General features: G+C 42.2%; 1 protein-coding gene across 1 annotated transcript in view; it reads left to right on the top strand.

Moving 5' to 3' along the window:
- The window catches only part of LOC146829166 (connector enhancer of kinase suppressor of ras 2-like), a 1,989,112-nt gene that overhangs the window by 1,777,172 nt on the left and 187,731 nt on the right, over positions 1–24,209 (top strand). Inside the window, exon 21 of the mRNA XM_085606439.1 lies at positions 21,223–21,326. Coding sequence (XP_085462565.1) covers positions 21,223–21,326 — 104 coding nt within the window. The remainder of the gene's footprint in view (positions 1–21,222; positions 21,327–24,209) is intronic.

Genomic DNA, 24,209 nt, shown 5'->3' with positions numbered 1-24,209 from the left:
ATTTTCTCTTAAATCAAAACTAATTGGACATATATCCTAGGGTCTCCAACCTTTTCTGTATTGAGAGCTACTTATGTTCAATTAAACGCATTGACAGCTACTATTAGTGCTGTATAATTTTTTTTTTATATGTATCATAATTCAACCTAGCAAAAGCTTTCTAATTTAATACGCGAGGATGCACACAGGTGAATTACTCAGAGGTAGCTGGAAAACTACAGTAGCTCAGGAGCTACTGGTTGGAGAACCCAATCAGACCTAACCAATGTACTTGTGAACAACTGACTGGCAGAATCTGTTAGAGACTAGGGCCCAGATTTACTAAATTCACCCAAGCGAGCTAGGCATGTTTCTATGCTGCATTGTGTTAAGGAGAGAGAGCTGAACGGTGCCACGTTTACAAAGATGTGGAACTGTTCAGCTCTCTCCCCGTGCTGGCCACATAAGGCTGCCTAGCACCAACACAGGCATCATTACATCATGGTGCCAGGAAGCCTGGGGTGTAGGCAAGATAGTTTTTTGTGCAGAACTGGATATCTTCCAGCACAAAACCAATCCTAGGAGGCTTTATCCTTTTTGTATGTGTGCTGCAGAAGGCGTCCCTCTTGCAAAGAGGAGGTAAATAGGAGAAATAAAGATTTTTCTCCTCATTATGCCAAGTTTGAGTAGCGTACCATTTTAGCACCAACCCAGGTTTACTGACTTTAGCAGATCTGGGCTTGCATCAAAAGGCATGGGTGGATACATGGAACCACCCATGTACCATATAATGCCTGTCCGATGCAGGGCGATGCATTGTGTTACTTTTCAGTTGAAAAGTGACACATGGTCACGCAAATATCGATTTGCGTGGCTTTGTAAATGTCACTCAAGCTCTTCCATCGCCTTAGGAAAACGCAAGGGCTTAGAAAATCCAGGTTGAGATGCTTAACGTGCTTCAGTTTTAATGCCATGAAGAAAGAAAGAAATTGGTACTTTCACCCAAAAAGTATTCATGGTTTCTTGGTACCATGAAAGAAGTGCTAGAAGAACTGGATGGGTGCAGATCCATGGTAGGCAATTGGGAATGCAGAAGTGTTGGACTTGGCCCTTTTTGCAGGGTCATCCCTTAACTTTTTGCCTTTCTCCTGTATTTTTTCTGAACTGTTGTTTGCTGTTTTATGACTCTGGGCACTTTACCACTGCTGATCAGTGCTAAAGTGCATATGCTCTCCCTATGTAAACTGATGTATGGATTAGTGACTCCATGATTGGATTATTTAATTTACTGGTCAGACCCTAGTACAGTGCACCATGGGTGCCCAGGGCTTGTAAATTAAATGCTGCTAGTGGGCTTGCAGCACTGGTTGTGCCACCCATCAAAGCTGCCTGTAAAGTGTGTCTCAGGCCTGCCATTGCAGAGCCTACGTGCAGTCTGGTACTACCTTGTTGAATGGCCAAGTGCACCCACTTGCCAGTCCCTAAACCTTCCCTTCTCTTCATATCAGACACCCCTAAGTTAGGCCCAAGGGCAGGGTGCTTTGTATGTAAAAGGTAGGACATGCCCTGATGTGTGTGGCATGTCCTAATAGTGAATTACTGCCATTTTTGTTTTTCACTATTGCCAGGCTACCTGTTCCCCATAGGCCAGAATGGGCAGTTTGATTATAACACCTTATAATCATGACTGACCCAGGGAATATGGTAGAAATTCGAGTTTAGCATGCCTGAACTCAGAATGATAAAACACATCTTTTAGTGAAGTTGGTTTTAACATTCTGTGTTTGAAAATAGCACTTTTAGAAAGTAGGTATTTTCTTGCCTAACTATCCAAGCCTGCCTCTGCTAGGTTGTGTATTCCTTGTCTGGAGTTTGAGTGACAGGTGCTGGGGGATTCCAGGAGACAGGGTGAGTCAGCACAAGGCTGAATAGAGAGATCTCCATGTAGAGTGGTGGGAGGAGTTGCACCTGGGACCTGAATAGGGCTGTGCCTGCCTTCCACAATGCTGGCTCCACCTCCTGTGGTGTGTCTGATGTCCCTGGCCCACACTGTCAAAGGAAAGAAGGAGTCCTGTCAACAAAGTGCTTCAAGACTGACCAGAACTGGTTTGGACTAGGCAAAGGCATCTCTGCCTTCAGAGAACAAAGAGAATATGAGTATAAATACTGGGGCACAGACCCCAAGACTTTAGATCACTTCTAGGAAACAAGAAGAACCTTTGCTGAGGAGAGGAACCAGAGAGAGAGACTGCAGGAGGAGACTATCCCGATGCTGTGTGCTGTTTGAGGATTGGCCTGCAGTGGTTACCTGATTGCCAAAGAAAGGAGTAAGGACTTTGTGCTACTTTCATCAACTTGTAAGAAGATCTCCAAGGGCTTGAACTAGAGCTTGCCTCCTGCCTGAAGTCTCAGGCATACAAGGCTTCTCCAACCTGCTCCCCTGAGTTCCCTTGCTGGGAATCGGAAGTGCCTGCTGTTGAGCTGGGCCTTCTGAGAGACTATGTGTTGCTGGGAGCTGGAAGCGTGACTCGAGACGAAGAAGCGTGTCGCCGCCGCAGCAGTTGTCGCATCGCTGAGGAAGCATGCCGCCGCTGTCGCCATCGCATCGCCGAAGCGCCTCACATTCCCGGAGAAGAGTGTTGCCATTGCAGCAGATTCCATCGCATCACCGGAGAAGCGCGTCGCTGCCGCAGCAGCTGTCATCGCATCGCTGAGGAAGGGTGCTGCCGCTGTCGCCATTGCATCGCCGAAGTGCCCCGCATCACTGGAGTAGAGTGGCGCCGTCGCAGCAGACGCCCTCGCATCCCCAGAGAAGCGTGTCACAGGGCCTGTCGCGGCTCAAGAAGATTCACTGAGTCGCCGCATGGCCGCCGGGCGTGCACGCATCACCCCTTCATTGTCGCAACATCAAGAAGAGGCCATTTTTGTTCATTGCACTGGGTCGTCATCGCATTGTGGCGTTATTAGTCGTTATTAGGTAATCACAAACAGCAATGTACTACAGTGTGTTTTACACTGTTTGCAATTCCCAGTGGGTCGCAAATAGACCTTCCTCATTAATATTCATGAGGTAGATTGCAATTTGCAACCCATTGGGAATCGCTAAAATCACAGGGATGGTGACCTGCTGCGGTCAGAAGACCACCACGTCTCTAATTGCTTTTAAATAAAGCAATGTTTTATTTTTTAATTCAACACGTTTTGCTTAAAGGAAAATGGGCTGCATTCAAAGAGAAAAATGAAAAGTTTTCTTTTCATTTTTTAAGAGCAGTCAGTGGTCCATACGACCACTGCCTGCTCTTAAAAAATGCTTATTCCCGTTTGAGAATGGATTACCACCTACTTGAAGTAGGCAGTAAAGCAAATGTTTTGCGACTGCATCTTAGTTGCAAAACATTAACACATACCACTGTGAATTGCTATCAGGAAAGGACGCTCTCAACATGCCCCTTCCTAATACCAAATCGCTAAATTGTGTGGTTCGGTAATAGGTTACCAAAGTGCAAACTAGGGTTTGTACATTTAAAAATATTTTTTTTCGGTCACAAACCGCCCAATTCCGCGAATCAGGTAATTTGCGGGCTCAAAAAAACAAAGTGCATCTGGCCCCATAACTCTAAACTAAGTCTGATATACAAGTAGAAAAAATAGACATTGTCAAATAGTTATAGGTGAGCAATTGTGAACCAGTAATGTTTATAAATAATTTTGCTCTTGATGTCAGTGAGGCCTGCGTCATAATGCTCTTTAACAGGGTGCTAAAAAAGGAAAATAAACATTTAAATGCCTCGATAGATGATTCCAAATCAATTGGCAGGTGAGGATCTGGGCTAGATCTGCTGGCCTCTGTATAGAGGTTTGGAACATTGGAAAAACGTACTGTAAATGTTTTCCTACAGCAAAGTAAACTTCACCTGGAAATTGGAACATTAATTATTTGGAACAGGTTCTAATTCGGCCAACTGACGTCTTCTATGAAACAGGGTCACTACATGGAATGCAAGAGAAAACATGAGTGGACGCTTAAACAGCAAAGGTGACTTCTAACCGTTCTCAACTTGTCTGGATAAGTATTTGTGAAGCCAAAAAAATGTACGCGCAAAGAAAGGCTGTTGATGGACCAGACAGATGCATTCTACTGAGTTGAAGAGCAGTTTTTGTGTTACTTGTCTTTAATTCCACACTGATGGTTCACTTTGGACTGGGGAGTCAAAGCATCACAGTCCTGCACAGTACTTCTCCTAGCAGTCATCACTACTGGGGACATATTCCAGCTCTTGCTACTTTCTCCACACAGCACTATGAGGCAGTGCAGTTTCTGTTGGTATCCTTGTGACACAATCTGAGATGGTCTGGTAAATCCTTACTTTCCTAATTACTTAGTGTGGTTGGCATCACAGATATCAGGTTCTATTTGCTCAAATCGATCAGTCACTTGTTCGTACTGAAAGAAATTATATATAGACCTGGGACACACAGACCATGACGGTATGGCCACACATGGGACCGGGTCTTTCAGTGGAGAAATATGCCTGTTGGAAAGGATTGTCCTGGGGTGTTATGGCCTGGATCTTCTCAGGGGGCACCTCCTGCAAAAACAAAACATACAATTACCCTATTTATTCCGGGACACAGTTTTACAATAGAAATAAAGCTCTATGGCCAAGAATGATAAAACTCCTCTAACCTAACAGGAAGTTAACATTAGTTTCAAGGACACTTAGGCCCACCTTTATTAAATAATTATTAAACATACTTTATTGTAAGATTATCACCATCATTCTACAATCACAGGTAATTGCTGTTACATATTCAATCAAAGTATCTTAAAAATTACAAAACAACATCAATAAAACAGTTACACATATATACACCTTATTTCTACATGTTGATTTACATTTTCTTTTGTAATGTCACTGCCTGGAGAATAAACTAATCAAGGAGTTACATTCAGAGAGTATATAATTTATTTTTAGTGTAACATAAGACAGGACCAATCTGAGCATCTTTTCCAACTTAGGTAAAAAAAGGGACATAGCTTGAGTAAGCGTTCTAATGCTTGCATTTAAGTACACAGGTTTGAGATAAATTAGTAGGATATCAAGGTACAACGGCTAAATTATTAGCATGTAGAGAGGCATTGCATTCAAAAGCCCCAAATTACAATGACAATTCCTGTCGTTATAGTTCGAGCTAAAAAAGACAATTATTAAAGATTTAGCATATGAAAGATCCAGCCTGAATTTAACTGACTCTCTTTTACAGGCATAATCACTAATGTTTGCAAGAAAGAATTCAAACTCTTAGGGTTTATAAAGGACAATGACCCCAGTTCACAAAGCCATTTTCTCACTTACTTTAGAGACAGTTGCTTTATGCATGTAATTTATTAATTGTTTAGTCACAAAATTTGGATTTGCACCTGCAAAGAGTCTAGGCAATGTAATATCAAAACCATTATTTTGCAGTGTTATGTGTAAGCAAAGCCTTTGTTTTGCAACAATAATTTATTAAATGTTTATGGTTATACACAATATTGAGGAGAGCATACAAGGCAGGTGGAAGAAGAGCTGATAGCACAGGAACTCTGTCTCATAGGAAGCAGTGACCCTGTAATCGGGAGCAGTCAAAATTTAAAAACACAGAAGGTTCACTCCCTTTCTGTAAAGGAGGAACAAAATCATCAGCACATAGTCTCTCAGAAGAAGCATTATGAAGTAGGAGATAAAGCCTAAAAACTATTGATGTGGCTTGGTTCTAGTGAGCCAAAATACTTTCTCTGAGATGTGTTGACTTCAAAGGCTAAAAGTAGTATAAGTGGTGGGGTCCGGACCCCAGAACTTTAGGACACTTCTTGAGCAAGAGGAACCTCTAAAAGAGCAAAAGAGGTGTGATGAGGAGTACTACCCCTTTGCTGTGTGTTGCTTTGCTGGGTTGGTCTGCAGTTGCTGCTTCTGCTGGACTGAACCTTGCTGTGTAGCCTGCTTGAGAAGGTTCTCCAAGGGCTTGATGTAGAGCTTGCCTACTGTTAAGAAGTCTCAGGGATACAAATACTTTGCCCACAGCATCCTGGAACACCACTGCTGGGAGTTCTGACCTGCCCTGTGATGCCAATGTCAGTTCTGGGCCCTTGGAGGTTGTTTTCCTATTTCTCCTGGTGAAAATCCATGCATTACCCTTCCAGGCTGTTTTTCCTGCCGCAAAGTGCTGTGCTGCCGAAAAACACACGCATTGCTGAGGTGCACTTGAAAAGATCGACTCACCGCCTGTTTGCAGCCTGAATCTCGAGCTTTGAATCTCCGAAGTGCGAGACCCCTGCTCTGACTCTGACGCAGGCCCTGCTGTGCATCTGGAATAATCGATGCAACTGTCTGCTGCTACAGAAATTGACGCAGCACCTGGATCACCAGGCATAGATCTGCAGTGCCTGGATTTTAAACTCATCGACCCTGTGCGCTAAGTTCGACACCTGCAGGCCAGAGCAATCCGGAATTGGACACATGGCTTCCACTTACAGCTGACGCAACTTTTCTCCTTCGTGCAGCATAATTGACACATCAGCTCACTAAGGACTCAGGAATCGATGCGCCCTGTGTTTTCCCATGCTTCGTTTGATGGATTTTGATGCATCCTAAGGTACTTTGTGAAAAACGCACGCAGCCATAGTTTTCAATGGACAGTAGTTCTGAAACCTTTAAAAATTGATATTTTGAGTTGTGAATGTTTAATTTTTATTGTTTTGGTCTTGTTTGGTTTAGCTAAAGATACTTAATTTTTCTAAACTGGTGTGGTGTCCATTTGTAGTGTTTTCACTGTGTTAATGTGGTTTGGGTACAAATACTTTACACATTGCCTCTGAGATAAGCCTGTCTGCTTGTGCCAAGCTACCAAGGGGATGAGCAGGGGTTATCTAGGTGTGTACCTGCCTTATCCTGACTAGAAGGAAGGGTCCCTACTTTGACAAAGAGCAAACCTCTGTCAACGAGAGACCCGCCATTTCTAACATTGTCATTGGACACAGCGAAGGCATTAGATACAGTAGAATGGCCCTACCCGGTGGGGATCCTTAAAATGCGATCTTGAGCCCAGTTTTTTCACGGATAAATCTCATGCAAGCTGCAGCTATGGCCAAAGTGAAGATTTATGGCATAACTGCCTGAAGATTTAATCTTAAAAGAGGGATGAGGCAGGACTGTTTTCTTTCACCCATGTTTTGTGCCCTGGCGCTGGAACATTTAGTGTGATGGGTTACAAAAAATGCATTACTGAGGGGTCTTGAATGGAACTCCGGATGGGAAGACAGAATTAACATTGATTGCTTACTATACATTTCAGACCCGGAGGCCACCATTGCTAGGGTCCTGCTTATGTTCTGAATCTTTGAGAGGTACTCCGGGCTTGACATCAACTTGCATAAGTCTGTCGTGGTCCCTATAGCAGCATGGGATGAGATGTTCAATTACTCCTCCAACTTTTAAATAAGCCCTTAGGAATTTAAGTATCTGGAAGTGTATGTACATAGGGATGTGTTGCATAGAGAGAACTCCCACAGGATCCTGGTGGAATTCTATGGGCTGATAAAGTATTGTAGGATCATGCCTCTTTCACTGCTTGAAAGGGCCACACTTTACAAGTTACTTGTCCATCGTAAATTTATTCAAATGCTTCAGCATACCTCTTGTTGGTTGCTTCAGGCATTTTTTCTGATAATTTGATGACACACTGCACCCCTGCTCGTGGTATGGGTGCCCCTTGAGAACCGTGTTAGTATGTTAAGTTATGTGTATTTGTAAAGCGCACTATCACCTGAGAGGGTATCTTGTTGCTGAGCAGGTGTGTGTGTCTAGCTCTGCCAATGGTAGGATGGTTTATTGAAAAGCCAGGTGGAATTCTAAAAGACAGGAGGAGGCTCTGATCTGAAGTGGGAGGTAATTCCGTGCTTTAGGAGCAATGTAAGAGAATGCTTGTCCTCCTGATCTGGTTCTGTATATGCGTGTGATGTGTATGAGTAGGAGTCCTGAAGCAGAGGTGTCTGGGTCGTTGGTGGAAGGGGATGAGACTTTTCAAGTAGGTGGGGCTTAAGCTGTGTACTGCCTTTAATTTGTGTGCGAGGAGTTATAATTGAGCATGTTTGTGTATGGGGAGTCAGTGTAGTCCTGGAGGTGTGGTGAGATGTGTGTTCTGTGTGGGAGATTGAGGATGAGTCTGACTGACGTGTTGTTGATGGATTGTAGTCTTCTAGAGAGTTTCTTGGTGATCCCTGTGTGACTATGGCATGAGTGGCAGTTTTTCTAGTGTTGTTTGGTAGCCATTTGAAGATCTTCCTCAGCATCTTCAGGGTGTGGAAGCAAAATGCTTTGACAGCGTTGACTTGTGTGGTCATGTCCGGTTTGCTGTTGAAGATTATTCTGAGATTCCAGGTGTGGATTCTGAGTGTGGGATAGAGTTCAGCCAGTCACTCTTTGGAGTCCCATGGGGAGATGTTCTTGCCAAAGATCACTACTTCAGTCTTGTCTGTGTTGAGTTTGAGACAGCTGGTTTTCATCCAGTTAGCGACTTAGGTCATGCAGGCGGGAAACCTGTTTCCTGTGCTGGAGATCTTTTCTGAGAGGGACAGTATGAGTTGTAGATCATCTACATAGTAGAGGATGTTGATGTCGTGTGCATCGATGACGTTGGCCAAAGAGGCCATGTATGCAGTGAAGAGGGTAGGGCTAAGCAATGAGCCTTCAGGCATTCTGCAGATGAGTTTGCGGGTTTCCAAGGAATATTATGGTAAGCTGACAGCTTTTATTTGATCCATTCCAAAGAAGCAGATCCAAAGGAAAGTAGGTTCTTTGATGTCAATCTCATGCATAGACAAGATAGTAACATAAACAAAAGGGGTGTACATTGGGGGCATTGCACTTCCTGATGTGTACAAATATCGCGCGCACATATCTCTATTGTGAATGGCTGGAAACTTTGCATCTGAATCATATCTCTTGCTTTGGGTTAATCAGCACATTGGGTGACAAGGGATTTTTGGGGGCATTATATGGAAGTGTGCACATGATATCTGCCAACCCATCTGGCTAAAAAGATGATGGGAGCATAGATTGACCATTAACCCGTTGTAGAATAGTGAACTAACAGATTTGGGAAACCTGGGTGGCTTTGCTTTGTGGGATGTGATAGAGATCTCTAAGCTCAGTGATGTATCGAAACCATGGGTCCTGAACACCTTTTCACAGTTATAGGAAGAATACAGCTTGACATATACAGAAATGTTAAGATACATTCAGTTTTGCCTTGCATAAGCATCCACAGAAACACTCAGGTCTCAAGAGACCTTCCTAGGTGATAGAGTTCTAGCCGAGATTCTCCCTCACAAGGCAGTATTTCAGATCTACAAGACATTGATCAATAATACTCTGAACTCCCGCCATAAATTGGAGCTTAGGTGTGAAATAAACATAGAAGAATTAGAGAACACTAAGTGGGAGGAGGCCATTCTGGGGACAGAGTCGAACAACATCTGGATTCGGTGATCTGATGGCCAAAGCGAAAGAAGTCAAATTCATGGTACTGGGAATTTTGAGAGATGACCTGCTGCTGAGGTTTGACAAGATATATTATAAAATGGACCTGATGGATGGATAGGGATGTGACAAAGAAGCAAAATTGAGGACTGGTGTATGCTCATGGAAAATATATATTTATGAGGGGAGGTAAATAACAAGAAAAATGAATAGATTTCATCTATGTGAAAGCTACACACAGACTTATTAGAGTCAAGGGGAATGTGGCCCAAAAACGTTTTTAGTTTTTGTTATGATGTTGGTGGAGGAACTCCGGTCACAGCAAGGGATTGGCAACTATACATTGAACTGGAACTATGTGCTATGAAACCCCACCCACTATCTTAAAAACTAGAATCTGCTTAGATCCAGGATTGTGATGTGAGGATGGCTACTGTGCTTCATGTTATAATTATTGCAAATTTTGTCTTCGGAAATATTAAAAATTGTTTGGAAAAAAACAAGGTAAAACTCAAACATATGATCAGCTAGTGTGACAAACTTAATGACATCACAATTATACTCATTTTCAAAGGGAAATGTAACAGAAGGTGGTGTTAATTAGAAATGTTGTAAAAATACATATCAGACAAAAATATATGTATTGATGCAAGTTACACAAATTATTGTTGAATATCAATTCTTTAATGAGACGAATGTGTTCATTTGTTTACAATTGATTACATTAATTTGAAAAACTGTTTTGAAATAGAATAAGGCACAGAACGATTGTTCTATAGGCACAGTGCTCACTGCGTCCAGATTTGTTATCCTGTTAGACCATAAATTCATGAACGCATGTGATGTCAACACATTGCAGCAGTGAAGCACCCTTAGTTTAACTGTTAAATAAGTAGAAAACCAGATGAGTTTGGAGTGCTCCTCTAATTCCCAGGTTGAACTCATCTCTCCACATTGACATCCAGTGAGCATTCTAGTATGCGCTTTTCCTTAGAATGTAGTTGAATACCCACAAATTTGCTAATTTCATCAGTCCTGTTACTCAACTTGCCATTTAAGATTAGTTAACTGTAGTCAGTTTCCCAAATGCAGCAAATGTGTAACATTACGGCAACATATAAAAATGACTTCTCCTTATGTGTCTGGGCCAGCACACAAAGGCCTAAACGTCTTATCAGAATTGATCACAAAGTAATAAAGCAACATTCCAATATTGTCAGGTCCCATTTACAACAAGTTGTCAAAGCACATATCATCTTTAGGTTTAATAGTCTAGACATTTTTCATAATAATACTTTTTTATGAAGGGCTTATCTCTTCTGATGATACATTAGGCTTTTGTAAATTCCTTCCTGACTTTATTTTTGCAATTTTCTTCCTGCACAGTAGCAGCTATTATAAAAATAGAGGGCACCATCTGCACCATATATTTCGATCCAGACTGGGAACATGATGTTTCGCTACCAATTGGAACACAATGAAAACCGCAACCTATTCAGAAATGTAAAATTTATATTTATTTACTGTACTCATAAGGGACTGATATTCTTATAAAAGGTCTGGTGAATCCAGATTATATATTTGTCACAGTCTTCTTGTAAACGTCTTTACCTTAAAACTTAAAAAACAAGGGTCAGGCCCCAGATCAGCTTTCAAAGGAAAATGGTCACAAAATCAGCAACTAAATCATAGAAATCATTCTATTGCACATCTGGTGGAACAATAAGCCAAATAATGGTGGGGGTATCCAATACGTTGAATGTACATTTAAATTACATTTTCCACTACTGTTAGTTCTGAAGCTAGAAAAAAGGACTGCACATAGAAAATATAACTCAGTATGTGAATTACAGGCACAGTAATGATGTAGAAAAGTGATCTTTTTTTAATCATATTGGACATGAGGGTGTGTTGTGGGTCCACTAGACAGGGATACACTGGGGCACAGCACAATGTGGCTCCTGGTGCAGTGCACATTTAAAGGTTACACACTTTCACCTTTACCATGTAAAGTGCAGCCAATGGCAGTCTTACCTAGTGGCCGAGCTTCTCACATAATACTTTTGTAATTGCACAGTTGTGAAAATTTGTCAATGCATCTGAAACACATGAGCATTGAAGAAAAATATGTGGGACCTCATCCACAGATAGAGATCCAAAAAGAAATTGTAGATGTGCAAGTAAATGGTGTGCTGTCAGGCCCGTTTCCAATGCCACAAGTGGTACCTGACAGGACTGCCCGCTATTGCCATTCGGGTCCCGGGATTCTGCAGGTTCCCTAATCGCAAAGATAAATGCCCCCAATACAACGTTGTTGAAAGGCAGTGGGGACCCATTACCGCAGGGTAAATACCTCCTATTCATTCTGAGTTTTTAAAAGCAAAATGGTGCATAACGTTGAATCAGTTTTTATCACAGTGAATTCTGCATGTTTTGTCTTTTTTCCTTGATAAACTTCTGCAGGTTTGAACATAGACTGTCTGAAAGTTATCACACAGCTCATGATTCCGATCAAAGGGGCTCATTAGGATGGCGGAGGGCCTACCACCGCCAGCCGGTCCGTGGCGGGCCATCTGAAATCGTAGTGCTGTTTCCCCCCCACCATATTATGATGGTGGGGGAAATGGTTGGTTAAGCGTGGCAGTCATAAAGTCCTCCTGCCACGGTTCTGACAGGCAGTCCTTTTCCGACCGCCTGTCGGAACAAAAACATTGCCTAACATTGCGGCCATAGGGATTATGATATCCCTTTCTTCTGTTCTTTTTGCGATGGACAACGCCCCGCAAAACGAATGGCTGAAATGGATTTGGGGACCCGTAGCTGGCCCACCTTAATCCCAGGTGCAGGGACATGTACCCTGGGGGCACCTATGTTGCCCCCCTACAGATCCCTGCCCCATGTGGCAGGCACCACAGGGAGCCTGCCACGTAGTGCAGGGATGTGTCTGCACCCTCTATTTTGCATTGTGGCGGGGGCTGCTGACCGCATTCCCACCAGAATGCAAAATATAGGTGATGCGACCGCCGTGGTGGAAGTCGCATCGTGATTAAGATTGTGGGGAGGCCGCCTCCTAGGTGGCTGGTCCCAAATACGTATCGATGGCAGGCGTACTAACATATGTCCTCCATCGTAATGAGGCCAAAAGTGTCTTCATATGCTTATGACCTTCTCATTTATCTTAGTGATCCCGAATGAGTGTGGCCCTTAATCTGAAACGAATTTGGAACTTTAACTGGGCTTAGAGTTAATTAGACCAAATAAGCAATTGTGCATTTTTTCCACTATATGTAGCTGCAGATGTAACTGAGTGGGCTCTGTGTGTTGCCATTAAGTTAGACACCCATAGTTTTATATAATTAAGATTGCACCTTGCCATGGACAGGGCAACTGTCTGGGCAGATAATATCTCTCCTGTGCTAGAAAGACCTGAAGAGAGATGTACTGTACTGGAATTCTTTACCACTGTCGCTAATGGGTAGGGTAGTCATTATCAAAATATTTCGATAGCCCTAAGTTTTATATGTTTTGTAAAACTAACAATTTCAAATCCCTTGCTCCTTATTTTTATACCTACTAATTCCCAATTGCAGTGATTATTGTGGATACATTAGAATACCAATTGGCAAATGTTGTAGGGCTCCCTTTGATGGAGGGTTGAGAATGGCAGACTTTACTTTTAGTATTGAGAAGCACACATTAAGATAATTACCAACTGGCTGTAGGGACCAAATTCAGACTCAGCCTAGATAACTGGGTGAGAAAGGATATATCCCCCCACGACAAACCTGGTAGTGTCCAAACTGTGGAAGCACACACTGACTCACTTGAAATGGCACAATAAGCTTATTAAAAAGCCTTCTGAGGGTGGAAACACTGCTTTTTCAGGGGTCTGCTCAGAGGAGGGTTCAGATGATTGGGACAGGCTGGGGATATCAACAATATGGACTGCCGTAACTCAAAACAGCATGAAATCCTTTAATGAACTGGACAAAGAATTTGATCATCTCCAAACCCAATTCTATTGGTATCTCCATCCAAAAAATGCTGAAACTCTTACCTTGCTCAGGTGGACGTGCTACCAGAGTTTACCTCACTTGTAAGTCCACTGATGATAACTGGTTCTGGTGATGAGCATCAGCCAGGAAGAGGGTGCACCGCTCTCTTAGACTGGAGACCCTTCTGAATTGGGATCCTTCAAAAACATCCAGGACCTGCAATACAAACCATCTCATTCCACTGTAGACCAGCCCATCTGTTATTAGTGTTGGATGTGACAGCCTCATTCACAGACCTAGATTGTTTGGTTGAGGAGCAAGATTACTAGTGAGAGTTAAGAATGGATAGCAGGTTTTATATGATTATACCAATGGTGAACAGGCACCAAAGGTAGAAATCTTTGCTGCCTGTTTATTGGATCTTAATGCAGCAGAGGATGAGATTGGAAAGTACTATTTTTGCCCGAGCCTAAGTTCATGCCAGCGAGTTTGGCGGAGGCCACGGATGGTGAATGTGGAATGATCCAGATGCTTTAGTACACAAATGGGACACTTGACTAAAGTGGACATTCAATACTCGAACAATTCAGTCCAGTGATTTTATGACGCCCCCAAAGTGTTAAAACGGTTTGCATCTCAGAGTGTGACTTTTGCTCTGAAGAAATAGTTGGGAAGAAAAAAGACGCCCCAAAGATCCAATGGGATGCAAAATTTTAAAACTGGTTAAATACCCTGCTTGCATCCATCACTACATTGCATATGATATGGTAACAGTCAGAAACTGTCTATGAAGTGGTACGTGAGATGCACACCAAGCTTGAGAGGCTTGCAAAGAGAGGGATGCAATTTAAGATCTTCTCCCTGACTCAAGGGGAACTCAATATAGCTGACAAGCTTTTGACGAATTAGATGAGATCATTTAGTTTAGACTGCACACCCCACCACAACAGTAAAAATGTAATGATAAACTTGAGAGTTAAGTGAGCAGGTTGAATATATATTACACTTTTCATCCAGTGCAGTTTTGTGATTATAATTTAGTTGCTCTCATTCATCAGCTTTGTGGGGTCAATATAAGCAATGGATGCCACACAAAGTGTTTTCTGCTATGTAACTCACTGAGATTTATTATATAATGCTTTTGTGACCGCTATCAATGTGGATCATTAATTACACACAATAGTGTCACCCATCAGCAGTAGATGGAGGTTAACATTATACTTTTGAAAGGAACAGTGATTGATCATGAACCCAACAACAAACCACCAAGTCACCAATTGCAGGAAATATATGTTTCAAATCAGAGTTCAGTCTAGAAGTGTAAAAACAAGTCTCTTTTCTGGGAAGAGCCTTCCATGCACAAAATGTATGCACAATATTATAGTTGGTCACCAAAGGTAGCATCACACTGTCTTAGAATCCGTTTTGCATGTGTGAAATGTCCAACATTATGTGACTTAAACGAAAGACCAGTCTGATTCCAAATACTCCTGCTTAACGCCCAATGATTTGTTTCACATTAATCGCATTACAGTATATTATAAACACAGAGTTGTACTGCTGGTTCATGGTGTCATTTTCTTATTAAACAGCAGGTGGTATATGTTGAACTTGCAATTCATGGTGATATTGTCTTCATTCATCGAATGTTAGCATCAACATTTTAGACAGGGCGCTTTTGTAAGAAGTAAAATTATATAATGTGATATTTCTGACCACAAAGGTATCATTAGTGACGAGGTCAAAGACAGAGCACTCTATAGTTCCATAAGATATAATGCACTTGTAATAGGATAGACAGAATATTTGTCACTTTTGTAGCGTAGTACCACATCTGCCATAAACTCAATGTCAAAATAAGTCTTAGGCATAGTGTTTGTTCTCCTGCAGTGGTTGTCTTAGCAAACTCAGCCCTCTTCACCTCCCTTTTATCAAACATCACCTTTTTGTGAGATGCTATTCTGGTAATAAGAATGATGAAGTTCAGCAACAGTTTGGTAATTGCAATGTGCAGATGAGCACCACATATGAACATTTAAAGCAGAATTTGAAAACACATATTTACCACAAAATCTGCAAAGCATAAGTAATGTCTTAATTGAGTTTACAGGAGAGGACTTCATATTTAGATCAAAATCATTATGTCTTTAGAAGCAATTAGATTCCGAAAATGACAAATGTAAGCATTATTTGATTTTTTATAGTGTTGCACTCTAGGGTGGTGTGTTTGTGTCTGGCACTGAACAAATCCTTAACGCCAGGAATTCACATTTGACTTGTGACGCACATGTTGTTGTAGTGTTGTAATCTGTGGACCAGATTTAGATTTAGGTGGACAGGGGACTCTGTCATAATGGTAACGTTTTTCTCTACCTGCCAAGACTATACTATGGTCCACCCACTCAATTTACATAGGGGTGGACCATAGTTGGACGACCGCAGAGACTACTCCATCTCCCCGGTGATCAAAATTTCCCCTTACTCCGTTGGGCCACCAGAGAATTGTTTATATGTCTTTTCACCTAATTTAGATGGGTGGAAATATAACCTTTCAGTGCCCGTCAGTACCAGAAAAAACCTTGCAGTAAAGGGCCCTTAAAGATGATCAATGTCCCCTGGACACTTCGAGGGGGGGCGGGGGCCTTGTTTTTTTTATTTTCAATATGAAAATCCTGCTTTGTTGTAGCTATAATTCTTCAATTTTAGTGATATTGTTGCCCTGGTATGTAGCTGTGCAGGTCAGTAGACTTATGATTATGTACTGTAGTAGCTATGCAGATTTCTAGCTGTATGGTGTAATGTCATAGCAGGCATGTACCACATCTTATAGTTGAACTTCTGGCACAGTATATAGAGCTGCAGGCATGTAGTGTTGCATTAGTGTGAGAGTGCAGTGTTGCAGTTGATAAGTAGTGCAGTACTTCTTGCGGTCTGGTAGTAGTTGAACTCATGTTTTTGTCCTGAAGATGTTGTAGTTGTAGTACTTTTATTGCACTTGAACTATGATTGGTGGTAACTTAGTAGTGTGATAGCATGGTGTGTAGTAGTGGCAAAAATGATGTTATGTTTTAGATATGTGCTTGTAAAGTAATAGAGGCAGTGCCATATTAATACTTGCAGTGTTATAGTTTTATTTATAATTAGGGTATTGCAGAATGGTAGTGTGAGAGTCATAGTGATGTTGTGTTAATATTAGAGGGGAAACACCCATTACAATTGATGGCCCGATTCACAAAGGGACTTAAACACTGCAGAGAGTACTCTATACGGAAATTCCGTACCAAGTGCAAAGACTCTGCCATGACTCCACACTCATATATTTACTACACGCAAGTCCCTTTGGGAATCGGGCCCATGGTGTTGACCCCACACTGCCTTTACCAGGCAGTACTTTACCACACAGGTAAGTATTTGTTTTTTTAAATAATATAATTATTGTATATCATAGGTGCGGACAGAGGTAATGGGAGGTGAGGGCAAATTCAGGGTTTAGGGATGGCTATAGGTATAAGGAGGTAAAGGTAAATTTAGGGATTTGAGATCGGGCCTGGTAAAGGGAGGTAAGAGTAATTTTTGGGTTTAGGGTTCTGTAATGGTAAAGGGAGATAAGAGCAATTATAGGGTATAAAGGTGGTGTTAGACCCGTCAACCTTAGGATGTTTTCCCCCAAACATTTTGCCATACACCTACAGTTTTGCTGATCTCATTTGTGTTGGCCTTAGGGCTCTGTGAACTTTACAACTGCACCCAGTGCCTGTGCTCTCTCCTTCAAATATGGTGAAATTGGCTTACATTCAATTGGCACATTTCATTTACTTGTAAGTCCCTAGTACAGTGATACTACATCTATGCTGAGCCTGTAAATTAAATGCTACTAGTGGACCTGCAGCACTTATTGTACAACCCACATGAGTAGCCTGTTAAACATGTCTCAGACCTGCCATTGCAATCTGTCTAAACAGATTTAAACTGCCATTTCAACCTAGCAAAGTAAACCTTTTTCCAGGCTCAACCTTTTATTTTTAGTACATGTATGTCACTCCAGAGTAGGCTCTTAACAACCCATATGGCAGGGTGCAGGGAATTTAAAAAGTTGGGCATGTGCTTTTAACTTTTACACATTCTGGTAGTGAAAAACTGTCAAATGTGTTTTTTCTGTAGTGCAAGGCCTGCCTCTCCCATAGGATAACATTGAGTTAACTTATTATATTTAATAGTGATAACTTTCAATTAGGATCAGGTAAGAATGCCGAGTTTGTAAAACCCTCTTTAATGCTAAAGTTGGATTTCAAGTTGCAATTCAGAAAATGGAACTTTTAGAAAGTTGTCATTTTCTCAACCATTTGGTGCCTGCACCCTGTATCCTCAGCCACATGACTAGGTGTAGCTGACAGTTGGTCTTTGTGTATTGCTCCCAGACAGTGAGACAAAAGGGAGTAGCAGCTGGCAGGATGAACCATCTCTGAGCTGTCACCTACCACACTTGCACAACTCAAAGACTCTCCCTGAGCACACTCACAAAGGATTTTGACACTAGTCTTTTGTGACTCAAGACAAGCTGGGGCCATGGCAGAGAGGCAGGAAATTCCAAACACCTCTGGGTGGGAAACCTCTAGAACCTTCTCCTACTTCAAAGTATTAACCAGGTATAAATAATAGACCCTCAGACCCAATTCTTCAGTACTCCTCTGGACCTGTGGAAGAATCAGAAGAACAGTAGAGCTGCTCTGCAAGAAGGACTGCTACTCTATTGCCCTGCTGCCCCGTTGCCCTGCTACCCTGATGCCCGATTGAAAGGACCGTACTCCACTTCAGAAACACTACAGAGCACCACATCCCTGAGTTCGCATTGCAGCACACAGTCTCCTCATAACCTCTGCTGCGTAATGCATCTCCAACACAGGCCTTCACATTGAAAGCCCCTCACATCCTTGATGATGATGCAGGACTCTGTATCACAACACCGCAGTTTCTTCTGAAGCGCCAGTGCGCGATGCATCTTTGACGCAGTACTTTGCATTGCAAGCCCCTCATCAACCACATCCTCGATGACCATGCAGTCATTCTTTTGGTTCACAATTGTAAAAACGAAAACCTTTTTAAAAAGTCAAGAAAACACTTTTTTACAACTTAAACCTTAACCATTACCTTGCCTTTCCTTTAGTTATTTGGGGCAGTTTTGAAAAGATTTATAACTACAGTTCAAGGAGATTCGGCCTCCAGAATCAATACTGTTTCACATAAAATACTGCTAGAGCGCTTACATGACACTGGGATACGTGGGTCGGCGCTGACCTGGTCTTCCTCTTTTTTTGAGGAAGCGCTCTTTTCAGGTGATTTCTCCTCCCTTCGCATCTCACCATCAATCCATGCACTTCAGGGTCCCCCAGAGCTCTTCTTTGAGCCCTACTCTATTTAATGTCTACATCCATCCACTTGCACAGGTTGTATAATCTTTCAAGCGCGAGCTGGTTTTGTGAGTAGATGATACCCAGCTCATTGTTTTACTCGCTGAGAACACAACGCATGACATGGCCAATTTCAGAAAGGAATGCTTGCAGTTGCCAAGTGGATTAGTAATAACTGCTTGAGATTAAATGCCAACAAAACTAAAATTCTTCTGCTGGGTAAACACTCTCACTCCTAGGGAGACTTGCTGTTGGCTGATTACCCTTGGTCCAGCTCCCAAGCCCAAACCGGTTATTAAAAACCTGGATGGACAACACTCTGGCCTTTGAGACCCAAGACAAATCAATGACAGGCACCTGTTTCAGGTTTCTGAGAAGCCTGAAGTTTATCATAGGCCTTTTCGACCCCTGTACTAGGCAAACCATTATCCAAGCTTTGATTCTGTACCGTCTTGATTACTGCAATATCTATATCTAGGAGCAAACAAAGCTGTCATGAAAAGACTTCAGATAGCCCAAAATACTGCGGAAAGGTTGGTCTTCTCCCTCTCAAAATCATGTTCCACCTCTGGGCTTCTCCAGAAGCTGCACTGGCTCCCTGTGGACAAGCACAAACACTTTCAGACCTTGTGCATCACCCATAAGACCCTTATCAGCCGACTTTAATCTGGCAATTGTTCCTCGATTTAAGAGGGCCAGAGCTGGAGTCTGCTTCTTCGGAGCTTTGGCCCCGATGTTCTGGAACAATTTGCCTCTCTCCCTCAGGAATACCCAGAGCCATATGCACTTTAAGAAATTCCTCAAGATGGGGCTCTTCCCCATCTAGCTTCCTCTTCACCCTTTCCTCTCTGGCGTATGCAGTCTCAGTACCCATGTTTGCAAATTCAGCGCTGAGAAGCCCCGTTGTTGAGGCAGCTATGCGCTATACAGGCTCTCTCAACATAACAGAGTCAAGTAATGGTAATGATCAAAGTGGATATATCAAACTTATTTCCGGACTACGGGCCTGATTACGCCAAAGTTGGCTGCCAGCTGTACGCCACATTACAAGTTGTAATCCGGGTGGGCGGTCCTGCGGTGGCTGGCCCACAGACCTGCCTTTCCAGATGCTCATAGAAGAGCCTTCAAAAGGTAGCGCCATGGGTCAGCTACAGTCTGTTCCTGCACGGCATGGATTGTAAAGTCCATGCCGTGCTGGAACAGAGGGTGCATGCAGACAGGGGGGCACACCATGTGCCCTCTTGCAAGCATCCCAAAGGCCCCAAGGTAACTGGGGGCCCTGTAGAGCCCCCTTTGTTGACTCTCTGCCACTCTTTTCATGGCAGTCTCACCACCATGAAAAGGGTGGCTGGCAGCCAACTCATAATATGCCTGGCGGTACCGCAGAGACACCATCAAGCATATTGCGGTCTCAGACCGACGCGCCAAAGCCGTGGATCCGCAGATCCCTGGCAGTTGCGGCAGTTCTAATGCGGTCTGACTTCCATAGTTGTAATACGGGCAGTCAGACCACTGGTGCAGTGGTCCCCAACTGCCACCGCAAGTTTGGTGGTCCTCTGGACCACCAAACTCGTAATTAGGCCTTAAATATTTACAGTTTTTGATCTGATAGTTTTGAACAATGTTATTTAAGCATAATTCTGCATTGAGTTGTAGTGTTTTCTATTTGTGAAGCTGGAAAGCTTTGGAGTTTTAGGATAGTAAATCCTCAATTGTAGGGTTGTAGTTTTCTGAGTGTGTTTGTGATTGTGGTGGGAATGTAGGGGCAAACGGCATGGAGGACAGGAAATGTCTCCATCAGATATTTATTCCCCTGCAGTATCAATAGCATACTGCATACAGAAGCACAAAGGTTCACAGAAAAAAGCATATAGCAACGGCACAGGAAATTTGGACTTTAACTGCTGAAAGCTTACTATACTATACATGGTACTATACATTCAAATTATAATAGCTTTGGTTTGAAAGCACACGTAAGGCCATACATACAATAGTTTGAAAGAGGTCACATACAATATGAGAACAAAGTGCACATTTCTCTCTAGATAGTTGAAACTCAACAGTTAGAATTGCGAGCCCTGCAGACGAGATACAATTTTACTATAACGTTCAGGTAGTCATCACAAGGTCACACATTTCATTACCAATATAAAAAACTATGCTGACTGTTGTCTGTGCATGTACTGAAAGTTTTCAGTTTTAGAGGATTCTCAAAACTAAGAATGATGCTGAAGACTAGTGAGAACTACTCCTCAGTAGAAAGCAGTATATGTGAAGTCACCTGCAAAAACTAATTAAGACTCTTGGTGTTCTTAGCAGATTACTGGAGCGAAAGTGACCAGGATGATCTGGACGGTTCTCTGACGCTCAAACAGGAAGCGCCGCCCACAACACTGTGCGACACCTATCACAGGACCCCCTCGGTAAGTTGCGTAGCAGCGGTTGTTTTTTTTTTCAAGACACACTAGTATCAGATTTAATCATTTCTCTTCCTTTGGACAAATTGTAAAAAACTTCTTAAAGGCAGAGAAAAGCTTGTTGGCAAGTCCAAGAGAACAAGTTGATGACTCTTATTGTGTTACATGAATGAATAGAGAGGAGGTCGCTGCCCTTCTTTTCTCTATCAATTTACCGATCACGGAAATTGTCATCAATTTCAAAATGTATCTTCAGTGGACTTTATCCCATTCGAAGTATAGCAATGAATGAAGCCTAAATCATTTATTGTCACAGTAAGCTGTATGAAACTGAAAAGACAAATTGTGCACTGAAAGCCAATTGAGATGATATTCGATGGATGGAGAGAAAAGAGGTGGCTCTTGAAAGGCAGCTGCAAAAAGTATTAAAAATGTCAAAAATGTGTTCATTGAAACAACAACAAAAAAGTTTTTTATTCTATACTTTGCTGAAAACAAAATGCAGGATGGAGCTAATTAAAAGGGTGTACAGATTCACATTGATAGCATTCTTTAAGCAGTTGGCAAATTAGTGTTTACTTGTATTTTTTATTTTTCCTTTCCGGATATCAAGACTAGATTTACCATGTTAAATATTTGCCTTACTGGCAGATTTTCCTTCATTGTAAATGAGCTTAGCAATACTAAACGTATCGATCGATTCCAAGTCTTTATTTCGATTTTTACATTATAAAAGACAACATAATTTTATAAACAATTTAAAAAGAGAGGGGTACAAAAAGCAAAAGAGGGGACCAAGAAATCTCAACATAGACAGCTAGTGTCACATATATAGCAGCAATGGTTATAAATAAATAAATAAATATCTTATTTGTTAAAATCCCATCAAAATATTAACATTACCAATTTTATCCAATGAGTCGTAATTTGTAAGCACGAATAATCCAAGTCCAATGGAGGAATTTTGCAACAGCAATAGTCACAGCTTGGGATGTGCTTGTTTTAAGACACCGCAAAGCCTCGATACCTGACCGAAAACCCATAAGAAGACAAATTGGTTTGAGCCAGACACGTCTTGGGGTTTTATACTCTGGGCAGACAAATAAAATATGCACAATGTTTTCCAGTTGTGCTAGACAAAAAGGACACTCAGGGTTAAGGCCCTTTTGCCATTTGGCGACAAAAGAGTTTACTGGAAGAGTGCCCACCCTGAATTGATGATATCGTTTTCTGTCCTCCACAGCTGTAATGCAGTCACAATATTTTTCAAACATGGGGCTGTCTTTAAGTGCCAAAAAATCTGAAGTTAAAGACGGGCCAATGCTTGAACCAAAGCTTTTTTCTGAAACCACCCACCAATATAGTTCTTTTAAAATTTTTCTGGGGGGGAAAAAGGTGTAAAGTGGGTTCTTCCCAGTGTCTTGCTAGGCCCATAGCGTGATAAAGTATCCTAACCTCCCTCATCCACGAAATCTTTTGTGCCTTGTCGGCCCCCCTAATATCCAAAAAAGCCCGGGCATATTCAGAAAGTTCGGGGGTTACCCATAGCCGCCTCCAGTAAGCCACTGGTCTGTAGCGTGCTATGTCCTCTAAACGCAAAACACCCAGATCATAATAAAGGGGAATTTGAGGAGTTGATGTCGGGAGGCCGGTGATTACACGCAAAAACTTATTCTGAACCCTAGTCAACTGGGTAAGGTTGGAATACCCCCACAATTCTGCCCCAGAAAGAGTTGCTGCACATATCTTGCCATCATATATTTTAAGGGCTGGGATCATAGGTTTAGTATGAGACAGGTGAAGCTCTTTTATTAAAACACCAGTTAGCTGTGCATGCTTTAATGCCTCCTGGTCTAAATGCGGTTTCCATTCCAGTTTCGATACGAGGGTTATACCCAAATATGAGAATACCTTTGTCTACTCTAATTTGACTCCGTTCATCAGCACGGTCCCTCTGACGTGTTTGGATTTGTGCAGGACCATAAATTTTGTTTTGGTAACATTTACAATGAGCCCATGGTCCTTACAGAAAACTTCAAACACGTCTATCGCTTTTTGTAGTCCCTGCTGAGTCTTGGAGATTAGTAGAGTGTCGTCAGCAAACATCAGCAGAGGGATCAACTTACAATCCAACTTTGGGGCATCAGTCGGGGTTTTATTAAAAAAGTTGATCCCCCTGTTGATGTATAGAGAAAAAAGAGTCGGGGCGTACTCCCCTGGCAATTGGGAATTTGTCTGTGACACTGCCTGATTGATTCCATCTGACTTGGGAAAAATTATCCTCATGTAATTTCATTAAAAAATTTAAAATATATATAGGCATCCCTTGATCTTTAAAAACAGACCACATTTTTGCTCTAGGAACTAAATCAAAAGCTGATTTTAAATCAACAAAGGCTGCAAATAACATACCATCTCCCAACTGAACCACCCGCCAATAAATTAGCAAAAACCTAAATACCTGGTCTATGGTACTCGTGTGGCTACGGAACCCTGCCTGTAGTGGTGATAAAACTTCCTCCTCCTCAATCCACCCTTGGATTCTTAATAGGACGAGCCTAGCCACCACCTTCTGAATGCCCTCGATCAGGCTAATAGGCCTATAATTGCCTGGGTCAGAGCGCTCTCCCTTTTTAAAAATTTGAATAATTTGAGCGCCCTTCCAGCTATATAGTATGGGTGAGCCATTTGATAAACAGTTGGCTAGACATAAAATGTAAGGTGCCCACAGTTCCTTGTCATACATGAACAGATCAGCGGGAACTGAATCTAGACCTGAGGCTCTGCCTCTGGGGATAGAATTCAGTACCTTTCGCACCTCGTTTAAATCGAAAATCAGGGGAGTTGTGTCTGTGGTCACAGAAAAAATTGATATACAGCTCCCCTCAA

The sequence above is a fragment of the Triturus cristatus genome, chromosome 5_2 (assembly GCF_964204655.1).
Source record: "Triturus cristatus chromosome 5_2, aTriCri1.1, whole genome shotgun sequence".
NCBI classification, from domain to species: domain Eukaryota; kingdom Metazoa; phylum Chordata; class Amphibia; order Caudata; family Salamandridae; genus Triturus; species Triturus cristatus.
This window is presented reverse-complemented; position numbering and strand designations above follow the sequence as displayed.